Here is a 15,001-nt window from a genome sequence, read left to right on the forward strand (position 1 = left end):
CAGGTTTGTAAATGTATTTTTATTATGTTGCAACAATCAAAATATATATGTACTACTGATTTTTTTCCCCCAAATATTAAATGAAAATGTAATACATTTTTGCCCATGTTGTGTTCTTGAATGCTTTGGAATCTGTAAAGACCCTGACATGAAGAAACTGAAGCAACTGCACAATTAGAGACTGAAAGGTGTTATAGTGCTGCACTTACATTGCAAAGGAAGTCAGATGTCTCTGTTTAACGAAATATAGCCCCAGCAGTCTCTGTTTTGTGAGTATTAGAACCAATAAACAAATATACACAGAAAGCATCACAAACAGTAAATCGGTTATTTAAATACAACTGTATCCAACATAGCAGCTAAACACTGGACAATGTTTGAGGTCATCAGCACATCCACATGCTCTTCTAAATGACGTTTGGGGTCCTGAAATACAAAGGATGCCATGAGAGAAATGACTGAAACTCATCTCTGAAGGATTTAATTTACTTTGGGTCTATTTAAGATGATTGTGAGTTAAGGAACACAGGCCAGTAATGCTCCTAAATCTTCTATTCTAACAAGACCTAGCAAATGACTGAATTTCCATGAATAAGATTTTATTAGTCCATACTATCACCCAGATAACTTGAGGAAAGGTTTAGGAAGTAAATTTCTATCCAGCACCTGAAGAGTAACCATGACAGCTGTGAGTTTTAAGGACAACACATAATATGTGGAATTTACCATGCATCTCACTAAGGCCAATATTTTAATCTTAGTTCTGGCACGTTGCAATTTGTTTTCAGATATTTGTACAAATGTGTGTTCTAATCCTGTAAAGACTCAAGCACGATCTAACAGAGCCTTTGAATAGTTGTGTTGACTGCAAGAAAATTAGCATATTTATACCCATAAAAATGAAAAAAATGCACAATCCTATGTTCAAATGTTCCGAAAAATTGAATGTTAAGCCTGAGCAGTGTTCTGAAAATACACATCCACACACACTATTACTCAATTGATGTGGGCATTTGTGGGCATCTGCACAGAACAATAAGATTATTTCTAGTTGAAAACCATACTCATGCACTTCTTCAGTTTCAGAATTGAGATTACGTAATTAATCTTCAAATGCTGCAAAATTATCAGACACATTTTAAAAACATCTCTAGACTTTGTTGTAGTATTATTGTAGCATTCTTGTGTGCAAAGAAGTTAAAATATGGAAGACAATCGTGTAGGAATTTTAACTTTTTTAAAAAAGAATTGTTGTCAAAATCTAATTAACCCATCTAAGTTCACATAAAAGTGTACTACAAAAATCTGTATAAGCCGTCCTTCTTAAATAACTCATTTTCAAAGATTATACAGTTCTCCAATATTCTCTCTGTTCCTAGCAAATTATGCAACCTAATAACATAATATCTGTATTGTAAGCAGCTGTTTGTTTACAAAGCTTTTTATATAAGTTGCATAAAAAAACACATGGAAATTACTTAACTGAACCATTTTGTAATTTAAAGAATACTTAATAATTTTATCAAATTTATTTTCTTTTCAAAGAACTATACCAAAATAGATTTTTTTTCCACGTAAGTGTAATGATTTAAACAACTAGTGAAGCTCAAGTTCTGCTTGAAATGACATCATAACCCTTAAAATACAACCTTTCTTACGTGTTTCATTTTGTATATATATTTATGTATGTGTAGGTGGGCATAAACTCCATTGTTCTGGATGCTACAGAAATACACAAGTGACTGAACAATAGTGCAGATGTGTTACGACATAGCTGCTAGAAGCTGACACATAAGAGCAATGCAGAATCCTTTAAATTCTTCTACTTCTACTAGCAATACAATACATACTGGTTCTTTAAGGACACACTGGATATTTTTAAAGCTGTTTCTTGTTTCCATCGCCCTTCTTTAATTTGAACGCAACCTCTTACAAACTTGTTTTGCTCTCCTCTCCCTCACCAAAGTGCATTTCCTCAACCTTTTTGTTGAAATCAAGTGTAGAAATAGTTTTCTGTCGAGTGTTCCATAAAGACACTATATCCTGACATTGCAAAGGACAGAATGAATTGAGTGTGTGTTTACAGTTTCAGCTATGGTCCTAAACTGTCTTCCTTCAAACAGCAATACAAAGCAAGGCAGCTTACTTGCATACACGTGGATTGGAGCTAAGCACTGACAGTGTGTTCATGAACTGAGGATAGGGGTGAGCTGTCTCTTTAGCCATGATAATGTATAAACAACACTCCTACCTTTTTTCAAGTATTACTGTTTTTTAAAAGTCTCCACAGTTTTGGCTTCTCTGACACAGATTTGGATATCTTTATGCCTCTTCTTGGAAAGAAGTTTAAAAAAAAAAAAAAGAAAAATAAAAACTACCAAATCTTAGCACTGCTCCTCACCACGTAATACAAACGCATGTAGAACACAACTTGCAGATACTCTGCTGATTGCCTAGAGTCAAAAGCCTTGTTCCTTACACAACAATCTTCAGCAAAAATAAATTCATTACTTCGAGCATTGAGAATATCTTGCACGTAGAACTAAAGTCACCTACGCACATGTAAAAAAAATAATATTTAGAATGAACGAAGCATATCATTCCACTTCACTGTAATTCATCACACCTCACCTGCTTGCCAACATTTTTTATTGCCAGCTGTTCAGGTGTCATCTTATCTTCTTCTTCAACAGCCTGTGAAAGAAACACAGAAAAGGTCAGTGTTTCAGATTTCATTTACTTTTTCCCCAAGCCACAAGATTCTCAAAATATAATTTTATTTCTCAAAGAAAAAAAAAAATCAAACAGCAACACATTTCAGAAAGTCAAAAGGAAAGGTACTTCAGCTTTTCAGCAGACGTGGTTTTAATTACTAAGTGTTAGTGCAAAAGATCAAGGCAAATATTCATGAATGGTTTTATTGTCAGATATTTACAAAACTGTTTTTAAGCAAAAACCTTAAATGAGCGGTATCAATAGTTAAAGATAGTTTAAGATAGTTAAACTAGTAAAGCAGAACCAAAAATAGTGTTACCTACATCGTTTCAACTACTGGAGGTTTGATCTCAGTAAATTTTTATACTGTTTAAAGTCTCTTATTTTAATACATTTTTACAATGTTCTGTTGCCTTCAAACACAGTGTCTTTAAAAAGTAAATCCACTAGCTTAACTAGTGAATGTAATATTGAATTTTGTTTTTAAGGACTTCCAAGAAGTTAAAAAAATAGCACTCATCCAGGATGACTGACATGCTTACTAAGAGTGCTTCTTGAGATCTAGTATTTATAAAAAATGCTTCTAAGTGTTAAGTCCCAGTACTAAAACTGTACAAATAACTGTGATTCCTCCTTCTCTACAACACCAATAATTTCTTTATCTAAAAATAACATTGAATTGGGGTCTAGAATGTCTGCTAAATACTTACTATCTATCTGCTGGAATGCTACAGATAAACAACCTTTATTCTATTATACCAGTCAAGTAGTCCTTGACTGAAGGAATAAAGAATACAATCAACTGCTTATTTTAATCTACAGGAATCTTATATTCTCTTAACTAAGTAAAAAATACAAAACTGATGTGATTACTCACATTTCAAAGCAAAACATGTAATTAAATGCTTTGCTAGTTTAAGGCAACAAGCCGGGTGGCAAAGCCTGAAGAGCTACTAGGCAACTTCACACAGAAATGACACATAGTTGATTAATAAGAAACAGTCTCCACAAGGGCGTTAAAGCCACACTTGTGCCTAATCCCAAGAAAGTTGTTGAAAACAGGTTATACAAATCAAATAACCACCAAGGTCCAAAAAAGTTCCTGAAATGATTGTTTTGTTCTTATAGTCTAGTCCTTATAAGTCATTCTGAAAAAAGCCTGTGATAATCAACTTCTTACCTCCGGAATTAAGTAATAAATTTCTTCACTTCATAAACACAGCTACAGTTATACTGTTATTATGGGATATGAATACCTTGTTATAATTCTTAGCTAATTCTAACATCTCCTTCACTACTGTTTCATTGAGTTTGCAATGTTCACTGTAGTCCTGAAGTGTCAAACCTTCCATCCAACTCTTCTTATGCAAATTTAGCAACATCTGCAAAACAAAACCTCTTTAAAGCATTCATCGTCAAATACATTCATAACACTACGAAGATCTCTGACAAAAAGATGATTTATAATAGTAAGAATGTAATTTAAAAAATTATTGATCTTAATGTTTAAATACAGGAAATACAATAATGAACTATTCTGCTAGGTCAGATGATATATTTTGCATAAGTTTTTAAAGATCAAACTTCTTGAACCCTAAATATGAAAATGACGCATGGAAACCAGGGTCACATTTACTTTGGCAGGAATACTTAGGTTTTTCTTTTGTAATTTTTTTATTTTTGCTGTAGGTTGAGAATGCACAATTGCATTGTAGGAGAGCTAACAGAATGATGAATATTTTAGCTGCCAAATAAGGAATGGTTGAAGTTTCTGGCCTCTGACGAAGTTGAAAAAAAAATTTAATGCTTGGATTAAATGTATGAAGTAGTTATTTAGGCTTCACTGATTATCCTGAACTGTATGCAAGCAGCTGCCACAGTTATGATGAAGTGAACTTCAAAAGCAACCAAAGCATGACTTGTGTGTGTTTGTCCTCCTACAAAGTAAACAGCCCTAAAACCAACATGATAAAGTGATGCAGAGTTTTGATGGTGACAAATGTGGGGACTATTAGAAATATTTGAAATATTTTACTTGATACTCTGATGTAATTCTTAAAAGAGTGAAGGAATAGCTACAAAGGCAATTACCTGATTTTCATTAATAAAGCAAGCGTATTTTGTGGATTTCCTGCACGCTTGAGGACTGCAGGGAGGACCCTTTCAGCCAACAGTTCCAGCTCGCCTTCAATTTGTGAACCTTTACTACAGGCATCTCTGAGAACCCATAAGCCCTGTAATTGCTATCACCTGAATAGAAGTGCCTGTTTCATCCTGTGCACAGCTTCCAAAGAAACCTGGCTTTGGAACATATGAACTGAGTTGAAAGTTTGTGTCATAATTTGTCTTAGCAAGATCTCAGTTACTGACAGAAGGAGCTGCAGGCAAATTGCATATGGACAGCTTAGCTAGGCTATTTGGGTTTTCAGATTATGGCTTGGTGTGATGGGCTCCTCATCTAATACATGTACTCTTCTTACTACAGATGGAGACAACAGATCACCACCACCAAGAGGGGGGTTTGAGATATGTATGAACCTGCCTTACAAAAGACATGTGGAGACAGTTGCTGCCTCACAGATTAAAGTTTCCCTCACTCGGTCAAGATTATTCTCCTACTTGCAAAGGTAATAACTTACATATGTAAAGCCATTAAAGAAAATACACACTTGGAACTTCAGAAAAGGCTGGATTTGGCCATGCTGTTGTATTCGAACAGAAACAATAACCTCTGGAAGCTTCACGGACATTTCCTGAGAGAGCTGGTTTTGCTGAATCTAAGTTACTCTCTTCAGTAACAGTGAGGTCTTGAAAGTCTGATACCGTCCTAAAGAGAGTTATGCATTCCACAAATTCAGCTCCCTGATTTGCCTGCATATTCTTCCATTATTCAAAATCGTGTTTTCGTATTACTTCTAGCCCTCTAAATGTCAAAATTAAGTGACAAAACTATTCCGACCATTTAATCATAAACTCCAACTCGGAGACCAATTCATAACCCTAACAAGGCCATACATAGGCATAACTGAGCAGACCATCTGGCTTCTCAAGAATTAACTTCTGTAGCTGATAAATATGCTTTTTTCTTTTTTTTTTCCTGTTTGTTTTCCTGGTCGAGACTGTCAAGCTAGATTTTACTTGTAACTGAGAAAGTTTGATACAAAAGTAACTGACAATATTTGTTGTCAGTAACTGAATAATATTTTTTCTGTAAATGCGGGACCTCACTACTTCCTGACATTCAGTGAAGAGTTGGGGAGCTCCATTTATACCAACTGGAATCACCTTCTGTCAAAGTGATATAGCCAATAAAACCCTGAGATTCCTTGGTTATACAATTCTGTTTTGCAAAATAAAGTCTTCTAGCTTCTTGAATTCCAGCCTGTGAAAACCTAAGGCAACTAGTACATCTTTCAGCTTCATCACTGAAAACTTGAAACTTTGCACAAACCTGTTAAGTGTGGAGAACAGCATGAGGACTTTCCATAAAACATGTGGACAAAAATGTCTATTTATATGAATATTAGAATGTGGTTTTGAAAAGTTTCATCATCATGACTACACATCTAAGTGCTTTCCGGAAGAGAAGCCATCTAACTCCAGGAGAGTTAAAACAACTGCTGAAAGTATCAGCAGTTGAAATCAGAATATTGTCACAAATATTTAATAGTTTATATAGTGTCATTGTCCTCTGAATAAAAGCAAAAACAATTACCTTCTGTTCTAGTTCATTCTTCCTGTAGTTGATGGTGATGGAATAGTAATGTCTGTTTAGTCCATGAATTAGTGCCTGTAAAATTCAGGGAAAAGTTTGCATAAAAATTATCCGCCACTGAAATGAAGAAATATTAGAAGGGAAGCGTTCATTTAAATACAGCCATCTTCAAATATCACTTAATAAAAGAAAAACCACAAAGAAACAAATGTACAGAGACTATAAGTAGGTATCAAGTAAATATACCTGTTCCTACTTCTCTTTCAGTGTTCATTAACTGACAGTTATAGTTTTATTTCTAAACCACGTATTTTTTCACACAACTATCATAGGAAAAATTGGTAACTGCCTGAAAACATTTGACCAATACATATGCACAAACATATTTCTCTCAAATCCTTCCTCTCTCAATAAATTCAGTTATCACTTCTACTAAAATATAAGGCACTTTCTGTTACAAACAAAAGAATGTAGGCTATTTATTTACAACCCCTGACAACTTTCCCAAGTTCATTCTCTAAGGTACAATACAAAGAGAGTAGCTGAAGCAGTGATTAAACACGTCAATTATCTGTTAGACTATGTGCATTAAATTAACCTTGGATATTAAAGCTAATTTTCTTTAACTTTAAATGAAAAAAAGCCTTTCTCATTATAGTTATGCCCTTTACAAATTTGTCCTTAAACTTGTACATCACAATCTGATTGACTGAGATTAGGTTAAGTGACACCTATATACATGTATCTTCTATTTTGCTTATATGCACCACAATTTTTTTTTACATTTATGACTTAAGGGTGAGTTGGATTAGTATTTGGGGAGGTATGAGGGGGTTAAGAAAATTCTATGATAAATCCTCATCACAACTAAAATTGTCTATTTTTCAAATAAAATTTTACATATGAAGTATACATTTAGAAATGAGATAAATCATACATAAAATATGCAGAATTAGTGGTAAATATTTCTTATGTTTCAATCATTCCACATATTTACGTTTAAATATATTCTTTAGAGCTATAGAGAATGAATGTGTATTTGCATCTTATGCAACTTAATATTTCAGCATTCCAAAATTATCTGTATGAAAGCTGAAAATGTTCTCATACATGCATTTTAAACAGATTTCTTTTGCAAACACATACACAAAGATACAAAACTACTTGAATGATTACATTTACAAGAAGCAGCAGTTACACATAACCATTACTTGTGGCACTTATTAGAATTAAAATTGTAAAATATGAGTTTTATCATCAATAAAATAATTTATGGTTGTAACTATTAGCAATAAGTAGTTTCCACTACCATTTTCTTATCCCACTGAAAATGATTGCGTAAGAGGTTTTGGGGTTTGTGTTTAAACTCATTTGTAGATTTAGGAAGTTTTCTAAAGCTCCTAAAAGTTGACAAACATCTTTGCCTCCTCCCACTATCCTCTTTTTCCTCTCCCCTTCACAAATCACTCTTTTAAAGAGTGGAGAAATGTAAAAGGTAAACAATCGTTCCACTTCAAACCTGAAGAGTAGTTGTAGTTTAGCCACTGCAACAGGTTAAATTAAAACCCATAAAACACTTTAAAGCAAAGCTTGTTATTCGTGTGTTTTGTTTCAAATGGAAACCATCATTCCAACAAGCCTTACAAATTAGATGCACAGAGAGCAAGTAAAAAAGCTGTTGATAAGGGAACACAAGAAAAAACACAAAAAAAGAATGAAGTCAAGCCACATGCTATCCTTATTCCTGAGATTTTAAGGAATGTCTTAGAACCACTGCTTCTAGCCCAGCTGAAATCAATATTAAGTTTGCTGCTGACCTCAACTGGGTCAGTTTTATTGATAACCTTAGAATAAAAGCAAAACAACACTGCAAGAGCCCTTGCAGTTTTAAGAACAGAGTATCATTTAGAGATTTTTAGCTTAACAGTGACATTTGCAACAGCTCACTACCAACCTGCAAAAAAACAACACAAACAAAAAATATCCACTCTAACAACAGAAACCCAAAACTCCCATGGCCAAAACATGCCATGCTGTAGTGGCAGTGATCTTAAAATAATGAAGATGAACAATACTACAGGGGTTTACAAGGGAGGTCATTACACACAGTCCAGAAAAGCCCAGTTAGAAAAGCCCTGAAACATGCAAGCATGGGCTTGCCTATATCAAATCAACAGTATTAGCTGCTTATTTCATACTCATTATAGTTCGCAGTTTTTACTGATTCAAAAAAAATCAAAAGTAAAACACAACAACCTCCTGAAGCAGACACTCTTTAATTGTCTGATTTCTTTGGCTAGCATTTTTATAAATAGTAAAGGGTTTCAATGCATTAGGAATAAAAACCAAATGATCTTTTGAAAGACAGGGGTATGGTGATCTAGTAACTCCCAAAGGACAGGTCTCTCACAGCAGAAGCTTAGCCCTTATTTCGGTTCTACTATGACTAGTGTACGGTCTTTTTCTTGGATGTTTTTCTAGTAAATATCACTTTCATTGTTCAAGTAATGGATCAGAAGAGCATGAAGTAGGCTTTATGGTTGCACGTGCACGTGCCTTTTAAAAGGAAAAACCATTGAGGCAGAAGAACGACACAGATGAAAGCATTAATCACTCCAGAGGACACTTGTTTCAGGACAGAAGCTATTTCTCAAAATAAAGGTTTGCTTCGTTGAAGACCAACATTTTTGTTTTACTATTGAAAGTCAACTTCAGAAATCAAACTTTGTATATTATGTTTCACAAATGCTCGCAAAGAAATGTAAGACAACGTACTCAAAAGAAACATTACAGTTGAAGCTGATCAAACATCCTATTTATCCACTGAATGTCCTACTCCACCATTTTTCCAGCAAATTACTGCACTATATAAAAATCAGAGATTAATTATTTAAGACATAATAGAAGGTTAAATCTAGACTACATATTAAGCAAGAACCTATATAAGCATACAGTAGAAAGACAAGATTATTAATGAAGAGGGAACTTTTTCCACAATTTGCTTCAGAATAATTTATCTTTAGGAAAGCAGAGATGTTAATAAGCAGTTTTTAAATTGCAGTATTGAAAACAGTACCTATCTTGCATCACATGGTATGACATCAATTGTCACTTTTAAAAGTTTGCATTTCCATAAATCCGTACTTTAACCTTTGCAATATATACTTACACATGCATTCACACTTAGGTAGCTAATTTAGGGCTTAGTTTTAAACCCTTCACGTATCTAACTCCATTCATGAATCACGTCAGTTATAAATGCATGCAGAAAAATGCTATAGAGAGAACAATAAACAATTCGTAGCTTACTGGTTTTAGGTACATTTCCCGAAAATTGCTGAATTAATCTTGCAATTTACAGGACTATCAACACTGGGTTTACCTGGATAGATGGCTTGTTTAAGTGACCCAGATTTGAAGTTGTTTGTCTTGGTTCATGTCCCAAGACCATCATATTAGCATTGATCAATCTGAAGGCATCAATAACAACCTGTAAAAACAAGATGTCAAGTCAATTCTTTTTAGAAAATGCAACTAATAGTGCCAAGCAACAGTGGACAAGGCACAATCAACTCTCATCTGTTTTTGGCCTTTATCCAGAAAATCATTTAATTATAATATTAATAAAAAAGAGCCTCCTGCTGGCTATGCTATCAGCACACTACGCTACCTTGTATTGTAAGGTGACACCAATTATTGCCTTTTCCATGGAGCTGTAAGTTTTATATACACGATATCATCATAAAACGTTGGATTTTTACGTACGCTTACTCTAAGCTTCAAAGGTATGCATATGTTTGTCACCTAAATCTTATCCAATCAAAATGAATGACAGAGAGAGACTAAAACAGAAAGTGAGCACAAGCTAAGGGACTGAGTCTAAAGCCCAGTCCTGTCACATCAATTATACTACCACAATACTTGAAATGACAACAAAATTATAGCCAGCAAGGAACTTGCCCCATGTATTCCCTTCTAGTCAGATGCTTTTTGCTTCTTGTGACTACAAAAGGGTCTATAAACTGTCTGATGGATTAAAAAGTCCTTGTCACTGTCATGCTCAGGAGTGAAAAACAGAGTAAAAGAAAACCAAGGTCATTTATGATTTAAAGGTACACGACAGGTAGTATTCAGTGCTATTTCATTGCAAATAAAGTAAAACCATTCCAAATTTTTATTCTGTCCTGTGCTGAATTTGTCTAAGAAAATCTTTGGAAATAGGATTTCATGGCCCCATACAATAAAACCCACAGCTCTATCCAACACCTACGTGAGGTGAAACAGAACTGAGGATGTACCAACAATACGCTCAAACCCACCTTACTGGGGACTCGCCATTACAGACTCGTAACTGCCAGATAAGATTTCTCCTTTAGGCCTCAGTCTTTTAACTGGACCAGTGCACGTACATCCACAGAAATAGTACGAGGCATACTTTGCAGGCATCTTGTCTGTATATGTTTGAAGAGTTATTCTAGTTCATTAAACTAAACAGTTTAAATCACCTTTTAGCAGCTTATCTACAATCATTTTTATTCTCTTCCTCTCCATACTATGGGTTGGACAACAACAGATGCATTTATATGGCTAGTTTGATATTTTGAGAAATTAGACCTGAATCAAATCTTTTTATGTTGAACAAACAAGAAATCAACCACTGTCACAGAGAAAGTGACATCGTCTCCCACGTTGTTCTAGAATTTTCCTCTCCATCTACACAAATATTAATAACTAAATACATATGCAATTTATTTGGAGTACAATATAAACACTGAGGTCATTCATGTGGAAATAAAATTAATTGGCATATAGTAATAATTACTTATTACAAAAAAAAAATTATGGAAGTGTAAACTGAAAAAGCCTAATAACTCATCACCTGCTGTATTTACTTTTGAGACCCAACTATTTCAGTCGTGGCGAGTGACTCAGTGCCACCAAGGGCTCTTGCCTGGACTCTCGGCTGACTGGCCAGATCCATCTGCATATGTCAGGTCTTAAAACCACATGCAGAAAACGTACAAAAAAATCTTCTTTATTGAAAATGTTAGGTTGTGACCCAATTAAAGTAAGTTAACAGTGACAATTTTTTCTGAACAATAATAAAACCAAAACACAATTCAGACTTAATATGCAGCAGAAGCATGCCATCTGATAATAATGCTACAAAAAAGGAACTACATTTTAAAAAAACCCTTTATTCTCAAAAAAGATCTGAAACAGTTTCTACACATCTATATATTCTTTGTGGTAACATACAAAATAATTGTGTTTTTTCTTTTTTATCACTATCAGATTTTTCTCTATCTCAAAACACTTGTGACAAGCTTTTGTATATATCTCTCTGTGTTCCATTTTAACCAGATGCTCTAATTTATGAACACCTGGAAATGCTCAACCATAACAAACAGGCAGTATAAATTAAAAAGTCAAGCAAAGCAAAAAAAAAAATCCACATCACATGTTCTCCAGAGACTAGCTAGATAAGGGGGAAAAAAACAAAGCAAGTAAAAATTTACTGTGAGGAGCAAGAAACATGAACTTGCTTTACAACTTACTAACAGCCACAATTCTAGATCTGAGTTTAACTGAAAACTTCACTAGACAACGTTGAGCTTATCCAAGAACAAATGGCACTGCCCAGCATGGATTTGTTTTGAGACTTGAGTCATGTAAAATAAAAAGAAAACCTAAGATAAAAAACTGATTAAACTTGGTTTTGATAAATTCAACATTTCAGTTGGTGTTCTTAAGGTTATGCTTGGATAAATTTCACATTAAAACATGAGAATCAGCTGCTAACATATTTCTGAGTGATACTGAACATTACTCTAGCATCTTAATTCTGACCAGAAGTAATTTTCGTTGTTTCAGGTACTACCTGCGTGGGAAAGGACTGCCCACTCTATCTGTCCTCCTGAAGGAACGAAATGCAAGTATTTCCTACGTAGAACAAGTATCAGTCTTAACAGTAAGTGGTATGAAATATTAAGACCACAAATCACAAATATTAAGCTTTAAAAAGGGATAAAATTGCAATTTTTACAATCTCAGAGGGGTAAAAAAAGTACGTGTGTGAATGGTATTTCTCGTCTCAGTTGCACTGTGACGACCAATGGTAACTAAATACTTTAACTACACTAAGATTAAAGGAATTTGCTGCTATCGCTATAGCAACCATCTTAAAGAAACTAACATGCTCAACAACCTGGAGGCTAAATTTAGACCTAATACGCAATAAAAACATAAATACAACAATAAATCCTACATATTAATTTCTATGATATATAATAGCTTTTTTCACAGTGAGCACTAATCAGTCCTCCTTTAGAGAATTATATCAAAATAAATAGACTCATTAACGTCCAGTGTACTAATGAGCAATGGGTGAAATAGGTGTTAATTACGCCACAGTAAGATTCAAGACAAAAGCCCCAGTGAGCACTTGGAGGTGTGTACAAGCCGGTCCCTTCTCTACATTTGTGTATTTTGAAGTACAGCATGATGCAATTAGATGACAGCAATGTGGTCACCCCATATTCTATGATGGAAACTTTAGACATGGTATTTTGAACAAAGAACCTCTAAGGATTAATTAAAAGCAGCACAAAACCCCACTCAGTTACTTAGATTTTTGTTGTAAGAAGTCACTATTTCTCACACAAAAATTTTAAGCTTTCATTGTACTTAAATTACCTACTGCAGCACGCACTGTTTCAGCAAAAGCTACAGTTTCTAAGCTTCATTCTAAATTCCCTTTCTGTAAAGACATAGAAAAGTTAAACAAAAGTCTAAGCCCGTGGGATATTTTCCAGAAACGTGAAGGTAGATTTTTTTTTTTCTAAATGCACTTCCATAGTGCAACTCTTTCACCACTCGGACCGTTTAATTTTTCCTAGTACAAGTGTGTTCAGACTTTTCAGAGGTCATTTCAACAGCAGACAGCTTATAACAAAACCATTAGCAGTTTGGCTAGCTTAAGGAAACCTCTTACTTTCCTTTTTTGTTTATTATCACTGCATGAATCTGCAGCATATGAGAGTTTATAATTTATCAGGCTTGTTAAATTCATGTTAAAGGTCTGTTTTCTTGTTGAATAAATTTTGTTCATATAATGCTGCCTATTTCATATACTGAGTCTTTAATAGCACCTTTGGTCTATGCGCAACTCACAGATCAAAACAGAGGACTAAAATAGGGGTTGATGATGCTATTTACATGTGTGATTCCTGCTGTCTTCTTGTTAGTAGCTTTAATATAATAGAAGACCTTGTCTGTTTTGTAATTAACACATCTTTACTGGAGAGATATTTGGAAGTGATTGCTGTGAATATACTGGTTAGTAAAATAAACACAATCACACACCACTTTCTGTTATCAGACAAATTTGTGAATTGTACACATTATACTCCAGATCAACAAACTGTGATATAACAGCCAAGTAGAAGACACATTTATATAACCCTTTATTTTTCTGAAAATATGTATTCAATCTGACCTTGCAAATATAATTAGCTTGTGGGATGCGTGGATTTCAGTACCATGGATGCTTTACTAATTGCAGCTCTTGGAAATAGATACTAAATATTTGGAAGCTGCCAATACAAAATAAAAACTGCATCTTTTTGTACATCTGTCTTAGCTTCAAAAAGCATAATAATCTAAAAAACAATAACTATACAGCATTTTTTAAGCATTTCCCTGGGGTCAACAACCCACACTAGAGCCTGCATAATGTATTTTTAGAAGCAGAATTTACAGGTATCTTCACTGTACTTAATAAATTTGAGGATAGCTATAATTAATATGTTTCATAGTTATTCACAACCTAAGACAAGCGCTGGACTTTTTGCTAGACAATTGCTAACTAGATAAAAATCTGGCCTTTTACAGTCTGCACATAGTCATTAAAAATAATGTCTTCATTAAAATTTAGGATGCTTAGTAGGTAGCCAGACTTATTTTAGTTTCTTCTGAGAATGTGAATGCCATACATATATATTACCACTTTTTCTAAAGCAGTCTTCATAACTTTGTGGGGTATTTAAAAAAAAATTTAAGAGAATTTCAAGAGTACTTTATACACTTGATTCTATTAAATCCCTCCAATATCAAATCTACAAGCAATATTGAAAGAAACAGTCTGGTTTTACAAGACCCACTATATTTTAATGGTAAAGTTCAGTTAGAAATTAGTCAGCATTTTTGTTTAAATTGAAAAAAATTCTGACATCAATATTTTTTCCAGTGAAGGATCTATGACATATGGTGACTATCTTTAAGAATGTATTGTGTCCTTGGAATTCAAATAGCGACGCATTGTTTATGCCATATGTTTATGAACAAACACACCAGTGCTTAAAGACAACTCTGTGAAGGATATGATGTGGTTATGCCAGGTGTGGAAAAAGAAGTAATGTCCCATCTAAAATCTCTTTTATCACCTGCAACTGACCTGTTATCAACTGCTTAGTTTGTTTCTAGATTCTTTAAAAATGAAATGGAACATGTGACCGGAGAAGTGCAGCTTGGGTTTATGACCATTTCGTTATTTATGCTGCCATGCACTGT

General features: G+C 34.1%; 1 protein-coding gene across 2 annotated transcripts in view; it reads right to left on the reverse strand.

Moving 5' to 3' along the window:
• Window positions 1-15,001, reverse strand: part of PSMD14 (proteasome 26S subunit, non-ATPase 14) — a 49,108-nt gene continuing 34,107 nt past the window's right edge. For both annotated transcript variants that reach the window (XM_068407689.1, XM_068407688.1), the window contains exons 8-12: window positions 9,813-9,920; window positions 6,431-6,505; window positions 3,972-4,097; window positions 2,632-2,694; window positions 1-426 (exon numbers count right to left, since the gene is read on the reverse strand). In XM_068407689.1, coding sequence (XP_068263790.1) covers window positions 328-426; window positions 2,632-2,694; window positions 3,972-4,097; window positions 6,431-6,505; window positions 9,813-9,920 — 471 coding nt within the window. In that variant the 3' untranslated portion in view covers window positions 1-327. The remainder of the gene's footprint in view (window positions 427-2,631; window positions 2,695-3,971; window positions 4,098-6,430; window positions 6,506-9,812; window positions 9,921-15,001) is intronic.

Source organism: Nyctibius grandis, chromosome 9 (assembly GCF_013368605.1).
Source record: "Nyctibius grandis isolate bNycGra1 chromosome 9, bNycGra1.pri, whole genome shotgun sequence".
Taxonomy (NCBI): Eukaryota; Metazoa; Chordata; class Aves; order Nyctibiiformes; family Nyctibiidae; genus Nyctibius; species Nyctibius grandis.